This window comes from Suricata suricatta, chromosome 3 (assembly GCF_006229205.1).
Source record: "Suricata suricatta isolate VVHF042 chromosome 3, meerkat_22Aug2017_6uvM2_HiC, whole genome shotgun sequence".
NCBI lineage: Eukaryota > Metazoa > Chordata > Mammalia > Carnivora > Herpestidae > Suricata > Suricata suricatta.
In genome coordinates, this window is record NC_043702.1 from 27,751,417 (window position 1) to 27,770,513 (window position 19,097).

The 19,097-nt window shown below is 39.6% G+C and overlaps 1 protein-coding gene across 2 annotated transcripts in view; it reads left to right on the forward strand.

Moving 5' to 3' along the window:
• The window catches only part of KLF7 (Kruppel like factor 7), an 86,228-nt gene that overhangs the window by 33,291 nt on the left and 33,840 nt on the right, over nt 1-19,097 (forward strand). For both annotated transcript variants that reach the window (XM_029933971.1, XM_029933970.1), the window contains exon 3: nt 10,609-11,239. In XM_029933971.1, coding sequence (XP_029789831.1) covers nt 10,609-11,239 — 631 coding nt within the window. The remainder of the gene's footprint in view (nt 1-10,608; nt 11,240-19,097) is intronic.

A 19,097-nucleotide genomic window follows, 5' to 3' on the forward strand; every position in this document is an offset into this window, starting at 1 on the left:
AGCAGTACATGACCACTCACAAATTTGATTTTAATTACAGCCCAGCAGCTAGGTGATAGCAAATGACTCTTCTTAGGGGCTGGTGGAGGGCAGGTGCAGGAATTGTGGGTAGAGGTCAGTGTGACAGACTTTGAATCGGTATGTTGTAATGGGTACATCTAGAGAAACAACTCTGAACCAGGGTAGGAAGCCCTCTCAGGGCCTGGGCCATCCTGTCCCTTGTGGACACTTATTTCTGAGGATCGTAGATATTTGAAGGAGGAAGTGCTTTTCCAAGTTGTTAGAGGAGTGCAGGACTCCAGTGCCTTCTTTCAAAAGGAGTGTAAGACCTAGACCCGAGCTCTGCACAGATTACGTGACTATCGAACTCACCTTAACATTTAATTTGGATTTGAATTGTTTGGGGATTTCTTTTATGCGCTGCAACTAAGGAATTCTTGGAAGATGAAAGGGGTATTTGAGGCTGCTTATTTCAAAGGCAGCACCCTCTCCCCAGGCCTTTAATCTTCTCTCCTTGCTCCCCCGCCTCCCCAAGGAAAAATATACAAATATTTTCTTTGTGTGTTGAAAATAATTTTTTTGGTTATTTATTTTGAGAGAGAGAGAAAGCGAGCAAGGGAGGGACAGAGAGAGAGAGAGAGAGAGAGAGAGAGAGAATCCCAAGCAGGCTCTACACTGTCTGTGTGGAGCCCAATGCGAGGCTAGAACTCACAAACCGTGAGATCATGACCTGAGCTAAAATCAAGAGTGAGACTCTTAACCTACTAGAGCCACTCAGGTGTCCCTATATGTTGAAAATAGTTTGGGTGAGGAGAGATGCTGAAGAAGTTTTGGTACAAATTTCCTAACTTCCATGTTTGTTTAGAATTCAGTTAATTTTCACTGTATTGTCTGTCAGAATTTACAGATTACTAGAGGGAAATATTTAATTTGACTTCATCTCCATTCATCAGTTAGTGTGAGAAACAGAGGGAAGGAATGCAATCTGACAGTATAGTCCCATGGTTGTTTTGTGGAATTCAGCAGTTCTGACGGTGACATGCAGTGCTCTTGCAGCTCTGGGGTGTGCTATTGATGGGGCTTTGGGGTGGGGTTTTTTTTAGCCTAATAGCTAAAAAATTCAAGAGTAGATTTTTATTTATACTATATAATTACTTACCGTTATTTTCTAGACAAAATCATTCTCTCCTAACCCTCCACCTTAATATTTCCTGACAAAAAAGGCAAGAAAAAGTGAGTATTTGTTCAAAAGGAACCGTTCTTTGGGTCTTGCGTAGTTGATTCTTGTCACTGGTTCAAATACTGTCTCTGCCTTGAGTTAAACTTAGTAGTATATTCTCCTCCTTGAACCCACTTTAAAATGTTGAAACCCAGGAAGATGTGCAATAAAGTCCAGCTACTTGGTGTCTGAGGTTCTTGCATGAGCTTAAGTGAACTTATTAATCAGAATCATGGTGCTTCTTATCTCTCCTCTCATTCCTAAAAAAATGGTACCAGAACTCTCTGACGGTGCTGTCCACTTCCTTTCCCATCTTTCAACTTGGACCTAATTTTAAAACATTTGAAACATGTCAGAATCATTCATCATAAAGTCCTTTGAAGGGAAAAAAAATCGCAAAATTCCTATACGTATCAAGCTTTGCAATCCTACAGAGTTGGTTTCAGGAGTCACAAAAATAAAGATTTTGCTAAAAAGTGTAAAGTCTACACATATCTGTAAGGAATTAGAAAACAATGAGTATTTTAGAAGATCATTTTAAAAAAGGAGTTCCAATTACCCCTCTATCATTGGCTTATTTTGTGTCACTTTGTATTTCCATTCTGGGATGTGTATGAAGATTTTAAAGTACAAAAAAGTAATTAAGCTTTGGGACAATCCCAGGAGAAAGGTAAGGGATTCATCTCCCTGTTTCTGTATTTCATGCTCTTTAGGGATAATGGTACCATGGTTAATAGCACGTGACAAAACCACACATAACAAATATTGGAAGGGGCTCCCATGGGTAGCCAGATGCAGTTACCTGCATGTACAATTACCTGAGTGAGCATCCTTTCTGGGAACAGAGTTCACCCCTTCATTGCTAGAAGCATCATCACCATTAATATCATTGTCATCATCATCATCATTAGGTCCAGGTCTGATCTCAGAAGAACATGACTTTGCAAGTTTCCATAAAGTGGAAAACTATATTTCTTCATATTTTTGCATCTGTATTCTTTCCTCAATTTGCTTTATCTCTTTGCTCTTTTAACTCTTGGATCTTTTAGGTAAATGAAGTAGGTAGAATGATTGGGCTTATGGGTAGCTGGCTAAAGGGACACAAATGACTGATAATTGATTATAAATATAGATAGTAGTAGGTGGCCTTTTATTTAATTGACTCTACTATTCCAGAAAAAAAATAATTCACAAAATGCACTTTTTTCTATCTTGTTTTTGATTCATCAACTTGAGTAATCATGGATCCAAAGACTCCAAATAATCAGTCATAATGACACAGTAATGAGTGGTGGCCAAAATATTGGACCAATGGCTTTGTCTTATGTTCAAATTAAAAGACAGAAATGCAAACAAGAGCTTTCTCTGTTTTAAACACTTGGTTTGTAAAGGGATGGCCTTGAGGAGACTGGACTAGAGTGTGCCCAACTGAACGTGGCTGCAGTTATGGTGGTGCTTATGGATGGGGCTTGTAAGGCGATTTTAGCTCATTCTTTCAAAAGTTCTAACTCTTACAACTTTACACCACTTTGAAGACTTCAATATCTTCGTCATCTGAGATAATGAGTGAGAAGTTTATTTCTAAAAGATTACTTTTATTGTTTGAGTACCCATGTGGTTTAAGGAATATGGTCATTGCTTTTAAGAAGATGGTAATTTTTAAAAATTAATTTATTAAAAATTTTTTCTTATTGAGAAATAATTGACATACATTACTGTGTAAGTTTAAGGCATACAGCATGATAGTTTGACCCACATATATTATAACCACAGTAGGTTCACCCAATATCCATCTTCTCATATAGATACAATAAAAAGAAGTGAAAAGGAGAGCACTTGTGCTGAGAACACTTAGGATTTACCCTCTTAGGAACTGTCCTATGTACCGCACAGCTGTGGTAGTTGTGGTCATCATATTGTACATTATATCCCTAGTTCTTATATATGTCCCATAACTGGAAGTTTTTATATATCTCATGTATCTTTTGACCACCTTTTCCAATATCCTCTCCCCCTACCCTCTGCCTCTGGTGACCACAAGTTTGATCTCTTTATCTATGAGTTTTGTTTTTGTTTTTGTTTTGTGTGTTTGTTTTTAGATTCCACATATAAGTGAAGTCAAGTATGAAGGCATATTTCTTTCTGTCTGACTTATTTCACTTAGCATAATTCTTTCAAGGTCTACCCATTTGTCACAAATGGTAGGATTTCCTTGTTTTTATTTAATGTTTACTTATGTATTTTGAGAGAGAAAGAGAGAGAGAAACAGTGAGAGGAAGAGAGAGAATCCCAAGCAGGCTCTGCACTGTCAGCCCAGAGCCCGACATGGGACTCGATAGCACATGCTTTGAGATCATATCCTGAACCAAAATCAAGTCAGGCACCTAGCTGACTGAGCCACCCAGGCACCCCAGATTTCCTTGTTTTCTTAGCGGCTGAATAATATTCTACTGTACATATATATATATTCTACAACTTTTCTATTCATTCATTCAGTAATGGACACTTAGGTTATTTCCTTATCTTGACTATTATAAATAATGCTGCTATCAACATGGGGGTGCAGATATCTTTTTGACTTAGGGCTTTTGTTTCCTTTGGATATATTCCCAGAAGTGGAATTGGTGGATCATGTGGTAGTTCTATTTTTAATTTTTGGGGGGTTCTCCATACTGTTTTTTTTAATAGTGCCTGCACCGATTTACAACCCACCAACAGTGTATAAGGGCTCCCTTTTTTTGCACCCATGCCATGCTGGCATGGATGTAGAGAAAACATTCTAGAAGTAAACATAGGAATAAAGCTCCTTGACATGGACCTTGGTAATGACACCTAAAGCAGTAGCAACAAAATAGAAAATGAAGAAGTGGGACTACCTTAAACTAAAAACTTCCTACACAACAAAAGAAATCATCAATAAAGTAAAAAAAGAACTTGTGGAGTGGGGTGGGGGAAAATACTTGCAAACTATGTACTCAAAGACTTAATACCCAAAATATATGAAGAACCCATATAACTGAATAGCAGGAAAACAAATAACCCAGTTTAAAAATGGGCAGAGGATCTGACTAGGTGAACAGGTACATGAAAAGATGCTTGACAGCACTAGTCATTAGGAAGATGCAAACTAAAACCTCAAGGAGATCATAATCTTAGTAAACCAGACACACCACCAATCTATGAACTCATAGATTCATTTTGGAGATACTGTTTAATTGTCCAAGATTGAGGAGGTGTGTATTTCAACACTTGGCAGCCAGCATATTTTCTTCATTTTTTTTCTAGACCAAGCTTCCTGAAGAAGATAGACTTCATGTTGAACTTTGAATGAAAGAATGATTAGTGGGAAGGAAGTTGAAATATTATATCAAGCATATGAATACAAGGGAAAATAGGGTGGAAAAATAGGTAAAGGAAATCTTTAGGGGAGGGTTGTAGGGGAAATGGCAAAAGTGACTGGAGATGTCTGCAATCCTGAATGACAAATTTCATGTAATTTATGATAAGAGAAGGACAGGTTTAATGAAAACCATTTGGTAACCTTGGCATCATAATGCCCATATATATGGACACATTTCTTACATATTTCTTGATCCCATGAGAGTAACTACCTCTTGCCAACATGGGGGAGGTTTTTTTGGGGAACTTCGTTTGTGCTACAAGACTTGGGCTATTGTATTCTCTGTCACATTCTGCCTCTAGGACCTGTCACAGAAGTTGCAGGCATGGCAGTAATATTAGGTTTGAATTTTTTTTTTCTGTTTAAACTAAGTCTTGGATTATCACTTTTAATAAGCATGTTTTAATGAGAAATATAAACAAAATGAAGAGAGTATTAAAAAAGATTTTAGGATGATAAAATTTTAGGATGATTTCAAAACCAGGTGATATTTGTTAGGAAACTGGGAGAAGCAGCCACACATTTTAAAGTTGAGATGTGGGAGAATCTTCACAAAGCCCATTTGGACCTCATAAGTAGTAAGAAAATCACTCTTTGTACTTGGGCACATTTCCTTCCCATTGCTGACCGTAATGGATTTTTGACAGAGTGGAAGTTGATCCAGTGGCTCAACTCTTAAGATGTATTATTAAGTCAGGTTGATGGAAGCCTCATCTCTCCAACACGAAGTATTGGAAAGGCATAATTTAATTAATTAAATTGACATCTGCTGTCTTTGAGTTGGGGTTTGCTGGCTGGAGTGTCATTGGGACAGAGTAAATCTCTGGCTCTGGTAGACAAACAAATATTTGAACTTTACATCCAAATTTGCAATCTGGAGACACTCCTAGTTTGCAAATGGTTGTTTCTTTTCTCTCTCTCTCTCTTTTGAAATTATTTAGACTTACAGAAAAGTTGCAGAAATTGTGCATAGAGTTCCTGTGTACATTTGCTCAGCTTTCCCTGTTACATGACCATAATACAAGGATCAGAGCCAAATTAACATTGATACAATGCCATTAACTAATATGTATATTTTATTTGAATTAAATGATTTTTCCCACCCATTTAGTTCTCATATCTTCTTAGTCCCCTCATCAGAGTCAGCTTCTGAGTCTCCTTTGTTCTTCATGATCGTGATATAGTTTTTAAAGTTTTTATTTATTTTTGAGAGAGAGAGAAAGACAGTGTGAGTGGGGAAGGGGCAGAAAGAAGGGGAGAAAGAGAATCCCAAGCAAGCTCCACACTGTCAGTTCAGAGCCCAAGGTAGGGCTCGAACTCATGAAACCATGAGATCATGACCTGAGCAGAAACCAAGAGTCAGAAGCTTAACCAACCGAGCAACCCAGGCATCCCTCATCTTGATATTTTTAAAAGAATACTAGCCAGTTATTTTGTAGAATGGCCCTCTATTTGTATTGTTCTGATGTTTTCTCATGATTACACTGAGGTTATATATTTTTGGCAAGAATGGTATAGAATAATTTTGTCCCCTATTCAACCTGTCATACCAGGGTACATAATAGATTATGTTTTATTACTGGTGCTGCCAACTTTGATCACATACTTAAAGTGGTGCATGCCAGACTTCTCCACTGTAAAATTATTATTTTTGTCTATGTAGTTAACATATATCTATCTTGTGGGGGGGTACTTTGAGATTGGTAGATATCTTGTTTCTCATTATACTTCTATGTACGAATTTTAGCATCCATTGATGATTCTTGCCTGTAGCCATTATTACTTTTTTTTTCGCCTAATGGCGATTTTCTATTTCCATCATCCCTTCTCTGTTTATTAATTATAATTTTACTGTAAGGAGGAACTAACCCTCTCCATGTGTTTATTGATTCAACTATTTCTTTATATCATTATGGATTCATAGATACTAATTTTATTCCATGTGTTAAAAATCCATTATCACTATTCATTTCCATTGCTCATATTGTCCAGATTTGGTCAATGAGAGCTCCTTCAGATTGGCTCCTGAGTCTTTTCAATACATCTCTATCACTTTATGAACACTTCCTTACCTTCCAGTGTCACAGGATATTCTAGGCTCATCTTTTATTTATTTTGCCCCACAGTTTGAATCAACTATTTCTCTAAGGTCCCCTGGTTCCCTTTACTGGATAATGATATTTAGAAACCAAGATCTGTATACTAGGTGTGCTCACTGCTACCGAGGTGTCTTTGCTTGTAGACTCTTCCTATAGACAGAGCTAGGAAATATATGTATGTATATCCCCACACACATATACACGTTTATTTCTATATAAACTTCTCTCTCTGTGTATATGTATTAATATCTATGAGTAAATACCTCAAATTCCAGTTAAACATCAGAGTCATTCCTAAAGGGAGTCCTTGTAATCATTAAAGAAAAACATTGAAGATAAAGTTTCTCTTTGGCTTATAAATAATCTAACATTAAAATTCTCCTCATTCTTGACATTTTATTTTCCAGCACTCCTGATGAGTTTCTGAGTAACAAAATCTTCTCTTCTCTCTAAGTAGAATATTATAAGAAGTGGGTTTCTCAAGACAAAAACCATTTCTGAATGATTTCATAGGATTATCTAGCCCATCTGATGGGTACTCTGCTTCTCTGAATCTCTGATGGAATAAGAATGCTCTGTATTAGGGTTGCAAATGATAGCTGCTTTTAAGTAGTCCAGCATTTCCCACATTTTGGTCGATGCAGTGTGACCTCTGTGCTCTTGGGATTTAAACTAGAGCGTACTGGGTAGATTTTTTTTTTAATTTCCCAGAAAAGTATGTAAATGTAATTAGAATCTCCCAGTTCCCCAGAACTCTGAATATGAAGAGATCTAAGCTTCTTAACGGTCACAACAATTTCTTAGTGGCTTTCACATCTTTGAGCTAGAAAGTATGTAAGAAAATATAACATACAGAAACTCTATCAAACTCTATCAAAAGAGTTATGTTGTGAAATAATCTTTGTGTGTGAGGCAAGGAACTTCCCCAGGGACAACTTCTAACCCATGACTCAGCTGATTTTTACCCAGAACATATTTGTGTCTCAAAGATCTGGTTCGTCAAAGCTGAAGAAGCATTAGTTATGTTCCAGAAGACATATATTAGTGGTCATTTCTAAGATTGCTAGCCTCAGCATGGTCCAGGATTAGGGTGTCAGGAGATGACTATTGTGGAGTGGAGGAGATAGAATAATCAAAGTAAGAGTATAAAGTTGATTTTGTCCTTGTTTGATAGATAATTATATACCTGTTGGGTCCCAGACACTGTACTTAGTAGGTGAGGGTTTTAAAAGAGAAGAGGACCTTAAAGGGAGGTTTTAGGAGTGAGATTCAGAAGTGAATTCACTGGAGCTAAGCCTGAAGGTTTCATTATTGGAGAGAGGTAAATGACAATTTCCAGCAATGAGATGGAAAAAGGGAAGGGAAATTTTTGAGACATGGAATTCAGAAGACCGGCAACTGAGGATAATGCAAATTTCTAGACCTGAGAAGGTGGTAGTGTTGGTTTCAAATATAAAGTGATGAGAAACTACTCAGCTAGAGCTATTATTTAATCAATAAGTAAAACAGAATAAAAATTTATCTTTCCAGTTAGCTTTTCTTGATTAATACCATTACATTATAGACTGTAGAATTCATTGTTCACTCATCCCCTAAGAATTTATCAACATACTTTATATCATGTTATTTGGTATCACTTCGCTTTGTAAATTCATGTCATTTTTAGCTTGTAATTACTTATTCTGCACCTACATCACATAGATCTATTAATATCTTCTCCTTCCAACACACTGAAAACCTTGTTCCTTGCTGTGAACACAGTAGTTGAATGAAAACTTGTGACATGAGTGTTGGATGAAGATTAGACTCATTCATTAGTTTATACTATTAAAAATCAACAGTGAAACCCAAAGTTGATTCATAGTTAAAAATCTTGTTTTATTCTTTATTAATACAGAGATTTGCCAGGAGGCTAATTAAAAACCAATCTTTTTGGTAACTAGACTTACTGTGGTGATCATTGTGCGGTGTATACAAATACTGAATCATTATGTTATACACCTTGAAAATAATATAATGTTATATGTCAGTTACACCTCAGTAAAAAAATAGTAACAAAACATAAACAGAAGACACAAGACAAATAAATATGTAACCAGTGACAGACTATAAACGGTGATTTAAAGATTTTGAAGGTTAAAGTATATGAGGTGGTATTAGATACTTGCACAAATAGGAAAGAAAACTTCACAGGGAGAGCTTGGATGATTCAGAGGAGGGGAGTGGAACGAGACAAGCAGGGAGGAGAAGTTGAACAGTAGATGCCATAAGGACGCAGGTGGGGACTGGCAGAGAAGACCAAAGACAGTGACCACCAGTGGGTTCGGATGTAGAGGTTAGGTACTAACCCTAGTGCTAACGCAGCTAGAACCTTGTCGAAACAGTGAGCATGAAGTGGTTATTGCATGCAGTCCAAGAAACACAGGTAAAATGTGACATATGCACGTGGTAGAGAAGTACAGTCTATACAAAATCCAGACAAAAGGCTCTGAAACTCCATGGTTCTATGATTCTGTATCCGGGGATCTATAAGCCCCATTGATAGTGCATCTCTATTACAAATTTATGGGAGAATAGACGGGATAAGAGAAAAAACAAAAACAACCTTTTGAAATGTCACCAAAATAAAAATCATTAATAGATACAACGCAACTAAGTATATCATTAAAATATATTCTTAACAGAATCAAAGCCTAGATCCTGAATGTTGGCTGGAATCGAAGATGCTCTACAGAGGCAGTAAATTACTAGCTTGTCTCATTTTAAATTGGTTGTGTTTCTTTGTTGAAGCCCAGAAGAAGCCAGAGCAAATTGAGGTGATGGTGGAAGTTAGTGCCATGGTTTTACACAAGATTCTGGAAAAGTAGGATTCTTCAGTGAGGAGAGCTTTCTAGTACAAAGTTAAATATCCACACTGTTGCCATAATATGACAGCACTTCACCTTACAGAGACTTAGGAGCACCATGGGTGAAGGTTTGTTGCAACTCTGAACTTTGCAGTTTCCTCTGTTTCTTTACCAGGTGAAAGCTTTATGTTGAACTATCTTTAGCAAGTCAAACAGCTGTGTCTGAACTTATTTTTATCGCACAGAGATGCTAAACCACTGTAAGGGACTCATGCTTCTTGCCACAAAATAGGTCGCAATCGTATTTTGAATAACTTGCTGTAAACAATAGGAGTTTTGTCTTGCGTATCTAAGGTTTTGTGAGAGGCATTCTTTAGAATAGTATCTGATGGGCACGGAGGAGGGCACTTGTTGGGATGAGCACTGGGTGTTACGTGGAAACCAACTTGACAATAAACCATAAAAGAAGAAAAGTAATAGTATCTGGTCCTGCTAGTTAGGGAATCCAAGGCAGCACTTGCTGTTGGCTCAGTGTGGCTGAGGTCACGTCTTAGTTTGGGTAGTTTGTTCTTCAGAGCAAGTTGGAAAATTGACTTATTTTTGTGGCTTGCTCCAGTCTCTTTGAAAGCTGAACTTGGAGTATGGGAAGTCCTATTTTGATATGAACAGCTTTGTGTGATTCTGTGTGCCTTCTTGCTTACACGGGAACTCCTGGGCTGCTTGGAGCATCTCACCTGCTGACTTGGGTTGTGGGGCAGGAGATGATTTTAACACTGAATAAATATTCTCTGGGATCCTGATGGGGTGAGCCAGCCCCTCTGGGCCTCCAGTTCCCCTTCCTTAAACTCACATGATGTGCCCTTATGAATCCCTCAGAAGTCTTCGGGGAGTAAATAACAAGGTCAGACCTTCCACCAAGAGAATTTTAGACTCAGGCCACAAAACCATTGCCTGTGTCTCCCTGCTCTGCCCCTCAACATGTGGCCTCATGGTGTTCTTTGCCTCTGATGGCTGTTTCTCTCCCTCCCGTCTTCCCCTCTGCAGACATGCCTTGAATTGGAACGCTACCTACAGACAGAGCCCAGGAGGATCTCGGAGACCTTCGGTGAGGACTTGGACTGTTTCCTCCATGCTTCTCCTCCCCCGTGCATTGAAGAGAGCTTCCGGCGCTTGGACCCGCTGTTGCTCCCCGTGGAAGCCACCATCTGCGAAAAGAGCTCGGCAGTGGACATTCTGCTCTCTCGGGACAAGTTGCTATCTGAGACCTGCCTCAGCCTCCAGCCAACCAGCTCTTCTCTCGACAGCTACACAGCCGTCAACCAGGCCCAGCTCAACGCAGTGACCTCATTAACGCCCCCCTCGTCCCCTGAGCTCAGCCGCCATCTGGTCAAAACCTCACAGACTCTCTCAGCCGTGGATGGCACGGTGACGTTGAAACTGGTGGCCAAGAAGGCTGCGCTCGGCTCGGTAAAGGTGGGAGGGGTGGCAACGGCAGCAGCAGCCGTGGCGACAGCTGGGACAGTCAAGAGCGGACAGAGCGACAGCGAGCAAGGAGGGGTGGGGGCTGAGGCGTGCCCCGAAAACAAGAAGAGGGTTCACCGCTGTCAGTTTAACGGGTGCCGGAAAGTTTATACAAAAAGCTCCCACCTAAAGGCCCACCAGAGGACTCACACAGGTAGTGGTACAAGTTGGCCGCACGTGGTTTCTTCTTCCTCCTCCTCTAGCCTCGCGGTGGGAAGGGCGTCGGTGCTCCCAGGAGCCGCCTCGCGTGCCTCGGGGTGGTGGCCAGGCAGGAGGGCCGGAGCGGGGCAGCCCGGGCATGTGCACATGACCGTGAGCTCTCTGGAGGCCCCGGGCGCAGGCCACGGGCTTGTGGCTCGCTGGCCGTGTAGTGCTTTCAGAGGCTGTGCCAACCATGGGGTGCAACCACACGGTTCCAAGGATGTCCGAATCGGGCTCCGGCAGTGTGACTCACTGCCATGCGCCCCACCGGCACTTGTCACCTCCCGACACTCCTCGTTGTCTTAGGAGCCTAGTAGTTCTGCAATTTTGATCAGCCCCAGAATCTGAGGAGGCACATTTGAAAGAATTCACAGTTACACAAGGTAGTCGGGGTGTCCCTATTCACTCTTTTCCCAGCATCCCTGATTTTTCATCAAAGTCACCAACAGCAGGAGGGTTTCAGAGTTCATTAGATGTGATCATTCTATAATTAATTGGCATCTCCTCTTTTGCATTGTTCTCTGGCGCGTGCTTTATGGAGAGATGGCAGAATTGCTTTTTAATGAGCTTGTTACTGAGAAGTTGCTAAAGTGATTACATTGCTATGTGTGTGGTAGGGGAGAGTGGGGACCAGCGGGGACTGTATATTTTACTTGGGACTTCTGCGTGATTCTCAGGAATTGTATTGATCTTTGGAGCAATGGGATAATTTGGAAGAGTGGGGTTTACAGAGAAAAGAGTGAGATCGTCATTTTCCTTGAAACCTGGCCTTTGTTGTGTGGTTTGAGGTGCCAGCTTAGGGCTGGTGTTTCTTCACCGTGTTAGCATCCTAGGAGCAATTACTGTCATTGGTGGTTTTTAAAGGAGTCCTGACTGTCTGGTCTGTATGGTTTTGCGTACTGCTTGTGCATTGCAACTGAACAGGGAAAAGCTCCAGCAGTAGAAGCAGCAGAGTAAGAGAGTAGCCAAAGAGAAATGGGTGATTGGATTCGAGCCAGGGGAAGTGGCTGGCGAGACTTCTTTTTGGTCTTACAGCTTGTCTTCCTGGTGCTCTATCGTGGGTTTCAGCTGGTGCCACCCAGTAGATATGCAGTGAAAAGCTCATTGGCTGGAAAATCAGAAAAACTAATTAACTAGTTCTAGTTCTAACTCTGCCACTAACTAGCTCTGTGACCGGAGAGTGTCCTTTTACTTCACTGGTTTTCCACATCTGTCAAACAGGCTGGCCTAAGGCCCCTGGCGGCTCTGATGCGCTAGGCTGTGGGGGCATGAAATGCTTTTGTGCAGTACAGGAGCACTTCCTGTGAAGTAAGATGCATCATATATGTCCAGAAGAAAATCACCATTTTGAACCTGAAAATCATTCCCGTGAGAGGATGAGAACACAAATCCTTGCTATACAAGACTTAGGCACGTACTCCTCCAATTCTGCACTTAGCCGCTCTGTAGATCTTGTTCGATTCATGGGAAGATCTCTTCACATGCCTTTTGAACCCACAGTTCAGGCCCACTTAGGGTTTCCCATGAGTTTGGGTCTGAGTTCTCCACTCCACAGACCCCAAGGCTAACGTTCCCTGCTAGTCAGCTCTCTTTCCCACTCTGATATTGTCTTGAAGGTCATTATTATTTATATTTCTTTTTTCTCAAGTCAATGAGGAAAGTAATGACAAGACATTGCAGTGCTCCCAGGCCTCATTGGTGATTCACTTCCTGTGCTCCCCAGGAAACCAGAGAAAGCAGGATGAGGCAAGAATGCTGAGCTTCGTTGGGGGTGTGGAATTCATGAGTATGGACACATTGTTGAATTATTGACTTTAAGACAGGCTACATCCTGCCCAGTATGGAGGGCAGAAGACTCCAGGGAAGCAAGAATCTTTTTTTCAAGGGGGATTCCAGAGCATTTTCTTCTTTTTCCTATCCCCTTTTCCCAGCAGATGTGTCAGAAGGAGACCTCTTAGGACTGATGCCTTATTCGGTGCTTTGTTTTGGGGGCATTGTCTATGCAGAGCGATTACCAAGGTGGAGCTCGTTCTGTTCCCCAGCACCTGCAACTACTTGCCTTATGATGGCCTGAAGTGGAAAGACTCCTCCCCAAGGGGGATTTATTCAGGGAGGCACTGTGCATGACTGAAAGGCAATACTGCAGAGTGGTTAAGAGCAGAGCTTTGTGGTTCGGTGCCCGTGGGTTTGAATTCTGGCTCTACTACTTCTGAGATCTGTGACCTGGTTATAAGTGCTTTGTCTTCCCTAAGTCTCAGTGTAGTCATTTGTAAAGTATAGGGATAATTTTATCTACATCTTAGATAGTTTTGAAGCTTCCATGAATAAATGTATGTAAAATACTACGCAGGTCGTAAGAGCTCATTAAACATGGTGGTGGCGTTGGTTGTAGTTGTTACGATTGCTGTTGGTATTGATTAGTGATGATTGTGTGGAAAAACACCTCCATGTATACTAGAAATAAGGCCGTAAGCCAAAGTTGAATACTCTCAAAAAGCAAGAAACTTTATTCATCTCTTTTGTGCAGGGGGTTATGATGCTCTCCGGGACACCGGTCATGGAGAGTGCATCTGGATGTGCAGCCGTTGGCTCATTGAAGGTGGCAGCACTGTAGAGCTTGGCTTTCCTAAGATGGTACAGAAAGCAATCACCTTGCATCCTCCAGAAGCATTTTACCTTTAAAACCTCCCTCCTAGACAAGCATAGAAGAAAAAGCAGGTGCTATAAGAGAAATGGGAGGGGAGGTAGAGGTGGGGTTGGAGGATGGAGAGAGAGAGTATGAATTAATTTGTATTAAATGGATGAGAATCAGAAGTATTTATTTGGAATTGGTGTGAATGGGGCACATGAGGAACTGAAAACAAAGGTGATAATTTATGTGGTGTGGATGAACTAAGAATAATGAAAAAAGCATGAAGGATGGAATCAAATTAAGTGCAAACATATAAAAGCAATGGACTAGTAAAAGCTTGAGAGGCAAAGGTATATGGCAATGGAAGTTCTGGTTGGAGGAATTGCTGATATAAGTGAGTGAAGGGGCAGAGGTGCCAACCAAATGTTGAAATGGAGTTTTAAAAAATGGGCTCTGGTTGGATTTGGACTCACTTTAATCCAGTGGAAATATTTCTTTATCTTTCAATTGGGGAAGTGTTTGGGGACAGAAAAAAAAAAGATGAGAAAACCATTGGGTAAAAAGAGGGAAAATAAATGTTGGCCTTCTTTTCTCTAGAGTTATATATATATGCTATATCTCTTCTATATGGTAATGTGTTGAAAAAGAGAGACAGTTGCAAAAAATGAAATAAAATGTGTGGGTCTCCCTCTATGCATAAGAAAGACAATACTTGTTGGTAATATGGATTTGCTTGCACAGAAGAATTTTTAAAATGTTATTCATTTAATCTTTATATAGATAGAATTTACTGAACTGGAAAAGATATGCCTTTTTTTCTCCCCCTTCTGTGGCTGTTCTTTTGAGGATGCTGAATCCTTCAAACTTTTTGCCCTGGAGGATGTTAGGCAATGAGGTGATTTTTCTTCCTTTTTTTTTTTTTTTTTAAGGTAGCAGATGTTCAAGTTGGTAGCTGGGGTACAAATACCGTTTGCCCAAGGAGGTGAAGCTAGGGATGCGGGAACCGAGGGAGGGGGAAGACAAGGCCGGGACTGGGACAAAGGGAATATTGTGAAGTCTCAGGATCTTAGTGAAAGGAAGCATATAACAGCGGACATATGGTTTATTCATTGCGAAGAGCACTTAGTGCTGGGATGTGCGTAAAAATGTCCTCTAGCGGCCAAACCATTACAGACCTTGCTCTCCCACTCTGTGTTCTGGTCTTTGTGTAACAGATTTCTTGCTCAGTAAGTCAATCATTATGATCATAGTTTTATTCATTTTCTTCGAGTCAGCTAGTCCTTATATTTTGATGTGAAGGAAATCTTCACTTTCAGTTAAAAAAATCACTTTATTATGTTCATGGTCAGCACACGTCAGTTTGTTAAAATGTTAGTAGTTTCTGTGCAAAAAGAGACAGAATTGGTTTCCACATTTCTTCTTGATCACTTCCGTGAAGAAAAACAGCCTGTGATTGAAATGGCGCTTTGTGTTAATTGAGCAGACTTTCCTAATATGGAAATTCATATAAAAGCATTTCCACGTGTACACTATGCGAGGGAGTCGTGTTGACAAAGTCAGGACAAAGGCCAGGAATGAAATCTTTGATTGTTGGTCACAGAGAGGGAGAAACGGAGGCCATGTTTTCACATGTTCTGCCGGCAGGATTCTTCCTCTGGACGGGGGGTTGCTGTAGACTAATCAGTGGGTGTTGATAAGGACATTCTGGATTTTGTACCAAAGAATTAAGGGGTGCTCTTTGGTGGAAGGATAAACAAGTGTGCAATTTACTTAACAGTTTATATCTGCATTGGGCCAGGTCTCACTGAATCATGAAGTGGCACCATTTCTAAGTTTAACTCGGATTTAGGGAAATAGTTTGTTTTCAAATAAAAAGGTAGCTAAAAATATTATAAACAAAAAGATGAGTGTCATGTTTAACAGGCAAACAAAAGTGCTTAACTTATATAATGAAAGTTCTTTAAAGTTTGAAATATAATTTATTTTATTCAACAACGATAAAGCAGTTGCTACATCCTAGGCATTGTTCTAAGTCTTTTACAAATATTGTCTTTTAATCCTCATATTAATCTAATGACATAGGTACTATTCTTATTTTGTAGAGGGAATGAGGCCCAGGGAGGTCAAGTAATTTGCCCAGTGTCACACAGCTCCTTGGTAGTTGGGCCAGGATTCAAACCAAACGGTATTGCTCAAATCTGAGCTCTTAACTTCTATGCTAACAAGGGAAAAGAAATCAAGTAGATATTTTTTCTTAATAACTCATTATTAAGAGGAAATGAGAAACGTAGTTTAAATACAAATTGATGATGAAAACTACTTTAAGTGTCTTCTAAATAGAATAAAGTTGGGAGGGTCCTTAAACATATTGGCTCATCAAGTGACTTAGTACCAGAACAAGGAAATTACAAAGGAATGGTCTTCCGTTTCTAGGCCCATTATTGTTACTGTTATAGTTACTATTATTATGGTCATTACTATTAAACCATTTTTTTTTTTACTGTAGGATTAAAGAGACACTTCTAGCAGTCCCGATGCACTCATTAAAATGATGAATGCTAATACTCTATCCCTATGAAATCAGGCAAGCATTATCACCTGCCGGGGAAACTGAGACCCAACAGTGTAAAAATGCCGTAGCCCAGGTTCTATGACCTGTCGTTGGCAGAATTAGAATTTGACCAGGGCTCCTGTCCCTTGGGGCTTCCATGCTATTTAATAGATCATCATCTTATTCACTTTGTTTGTTCTATCAGTCATTCCTCAAACAGGTAGTAAGTGCCCGTAGATGTCAGGGGCTGTGCCACTGAGTAAGCAGTGCTTGGGGGAGCCCTTCCAAGGAGGGGTGTAAAGGGAGACAGCATTGAATGAGAGGAGAGGTGCCTATCAGAGGTCAGAAGCAGCGAGCATGATTCAGAAAAAGTTGCTTTTCTCTTTTTGGACAGGGTGTTTATTGATGCTATTCATCGTTTCAAATGATGCCAATGTGATAATACGCTAATTTGTATAAATAGAAGCCCCATTTCAAGGTCAGGCATATCAGCAGGATAAAATTAAATACTTCAGTCCAGAACGGTAGGGGGCCCATCGACCACTTTCAACCTCTTCAGCCCCATAGATAAGAATTCTTTGAATTTATACAATAGCAACTGAAATAGGGCAATTTTAAGACATTAAAGGGCCTTTAATATGCTGAGACACATGGCTGCTAATGAAGTTTATCCATGTGTTGAGGCAGAAACTCATTAAACCCCTATTATGGGATGGAAACTGGAATAAGGGTTAACTGTTCAGTTCACAAGGTGGAGAGAGTTTAATAGGAGGGTGTGATCGTTTGGGTTTAGCATATTCAAGAGCTTAAGAGAAAGAATTTGAAAAGAACGGGTGTGAATGAGATGATGGAAAACAATTGATAGTAGAATTTTATGATTCAAGAAATTCTTAGAACCTCACCACATGATAATTTAGCAATATGCTAGCTCTTAACATTTATGAGGATAAATTTAGGTAAACATATATTGGATGGAACGGTGTAAACTTGGCATATACACAGCAAGTACACTTATTTTATTATTTAATATGGTAATAAATGTAGGCTTCATGGGATGCCTATTCCAGATGTCCTTTTAATGGATAATTGGTAGTCACAAAGTAAATAAGCATGTTAGAACAAGAATGGAAGGAAGAGAAAAAAGGTATGAAATTAATGTCTTTCATCATAAACAGTATTTCTTGAACATGCATTATACTAGACACTGTTCCTTCCCCCATCCCTGAGGACTTTGCTTTTTGATGCAAAAGCCTGAAATGTGGTTTTATAAAGTCACTATATTTGGAACCTGATCTCAAAAGAGAAGAGAGCATGGATTGGGGGTGGGAGGTAGGAATGAGGGAAGAGAAGGGAGGAATCTCATTTCAGAAAAGGCAGTTGAAGTAATAGAATTTTATAAATTCTAAGACTTAAAGGTTAGGCCAGCTCTGTTTGATGGAGAAGAGAAAAAGAAGGTCATGAGAAGTCTGTGCAAATGAAGGAATGACATTGGGAAGGCCAAATGTGAACTTAAAAAAAAAAAGTAACTGTTCTGTTTAATAAATAGATAATGTACAGAAGCTGTTTCTATTATAAAAATGTTAATGATCGTAATGATCGTGGTTACCATATATATATATATATATATATATATATATATATATATATATATAACATTGAGAGGTTTGAGGAGATAAAATGAAGCTTTGTAAAGAGTACAGGCTAAGTGATATTATAAGAATTAGCCGGGGGTAGACAATACTTATGTCTTTTGTTTCCTGAAGTTAAAACAATAGTGGAGTGATTCTGTTTGACTCAGACAAAAAAAAAAAAAAAAAAGGAGTTTAAGAAGGTAGCGTGTAAAAAAACAATTTTTTTTAACTTTGGAATATCCTTTTTAAAAAAGTTAGCATGTAAGGATAGATGAACATGTATCTGTAAAATGATTGTCTTTCTTTGAAATATATCCAGTTTGAATTTTGTAGACATTATGGTTGAAGCTTTGAAAATGAATCAAGAGAAAACAAATTTCTCACGTAAGGAAGTTAGTTCTGATAAGCAAATGGAACTCTTTGGGGACCCAGCCTGTGCTGGGCATAAGTGCGGTGGGCTCAGAGCCCTGTGACACAGGTATTAAATGGTGAGAGCCTGGCTCTTTCCAACCAGGCAATTTCTATTTCTCCCCACCCTGATGGAGGTGAACTTGATGGCCCTAAGCAAACCTATTTCCTAAAATCTCAGTTACTTCTTCATGCCCTACCTTAGAACCTTACACCTAATGCTTTCCTGCGAAGTAGTCACTTCCTGCCTTTGAAGCCTTCCTTTATTACCCTTCTTTACGTCAGAATGAAATTTCTTATTGTTGTTATTTTTTTAATCTTCAACTATGGGAGGCTGTTAGTGGAATTTCAGGAATCTTCAAGCAACCAGGGAGACAAGATGGGGGCGGTTTGGAAGCTGGGCCAGCATTTTCCACCTTCCTTCTTCTGCTACTAGATTTTCTACATTTTCTAAAAGTAACTTCTTTCCAACCATTTTTAAAAGTCATATTGACATATTGACAGTTATTAAGCTAAATGTTAGTAGAAGCAAAACTGTTCCAAGTAATCAAAAGTTAGTGACTTTTTAATGTGCTAGTTACTTGGCCAC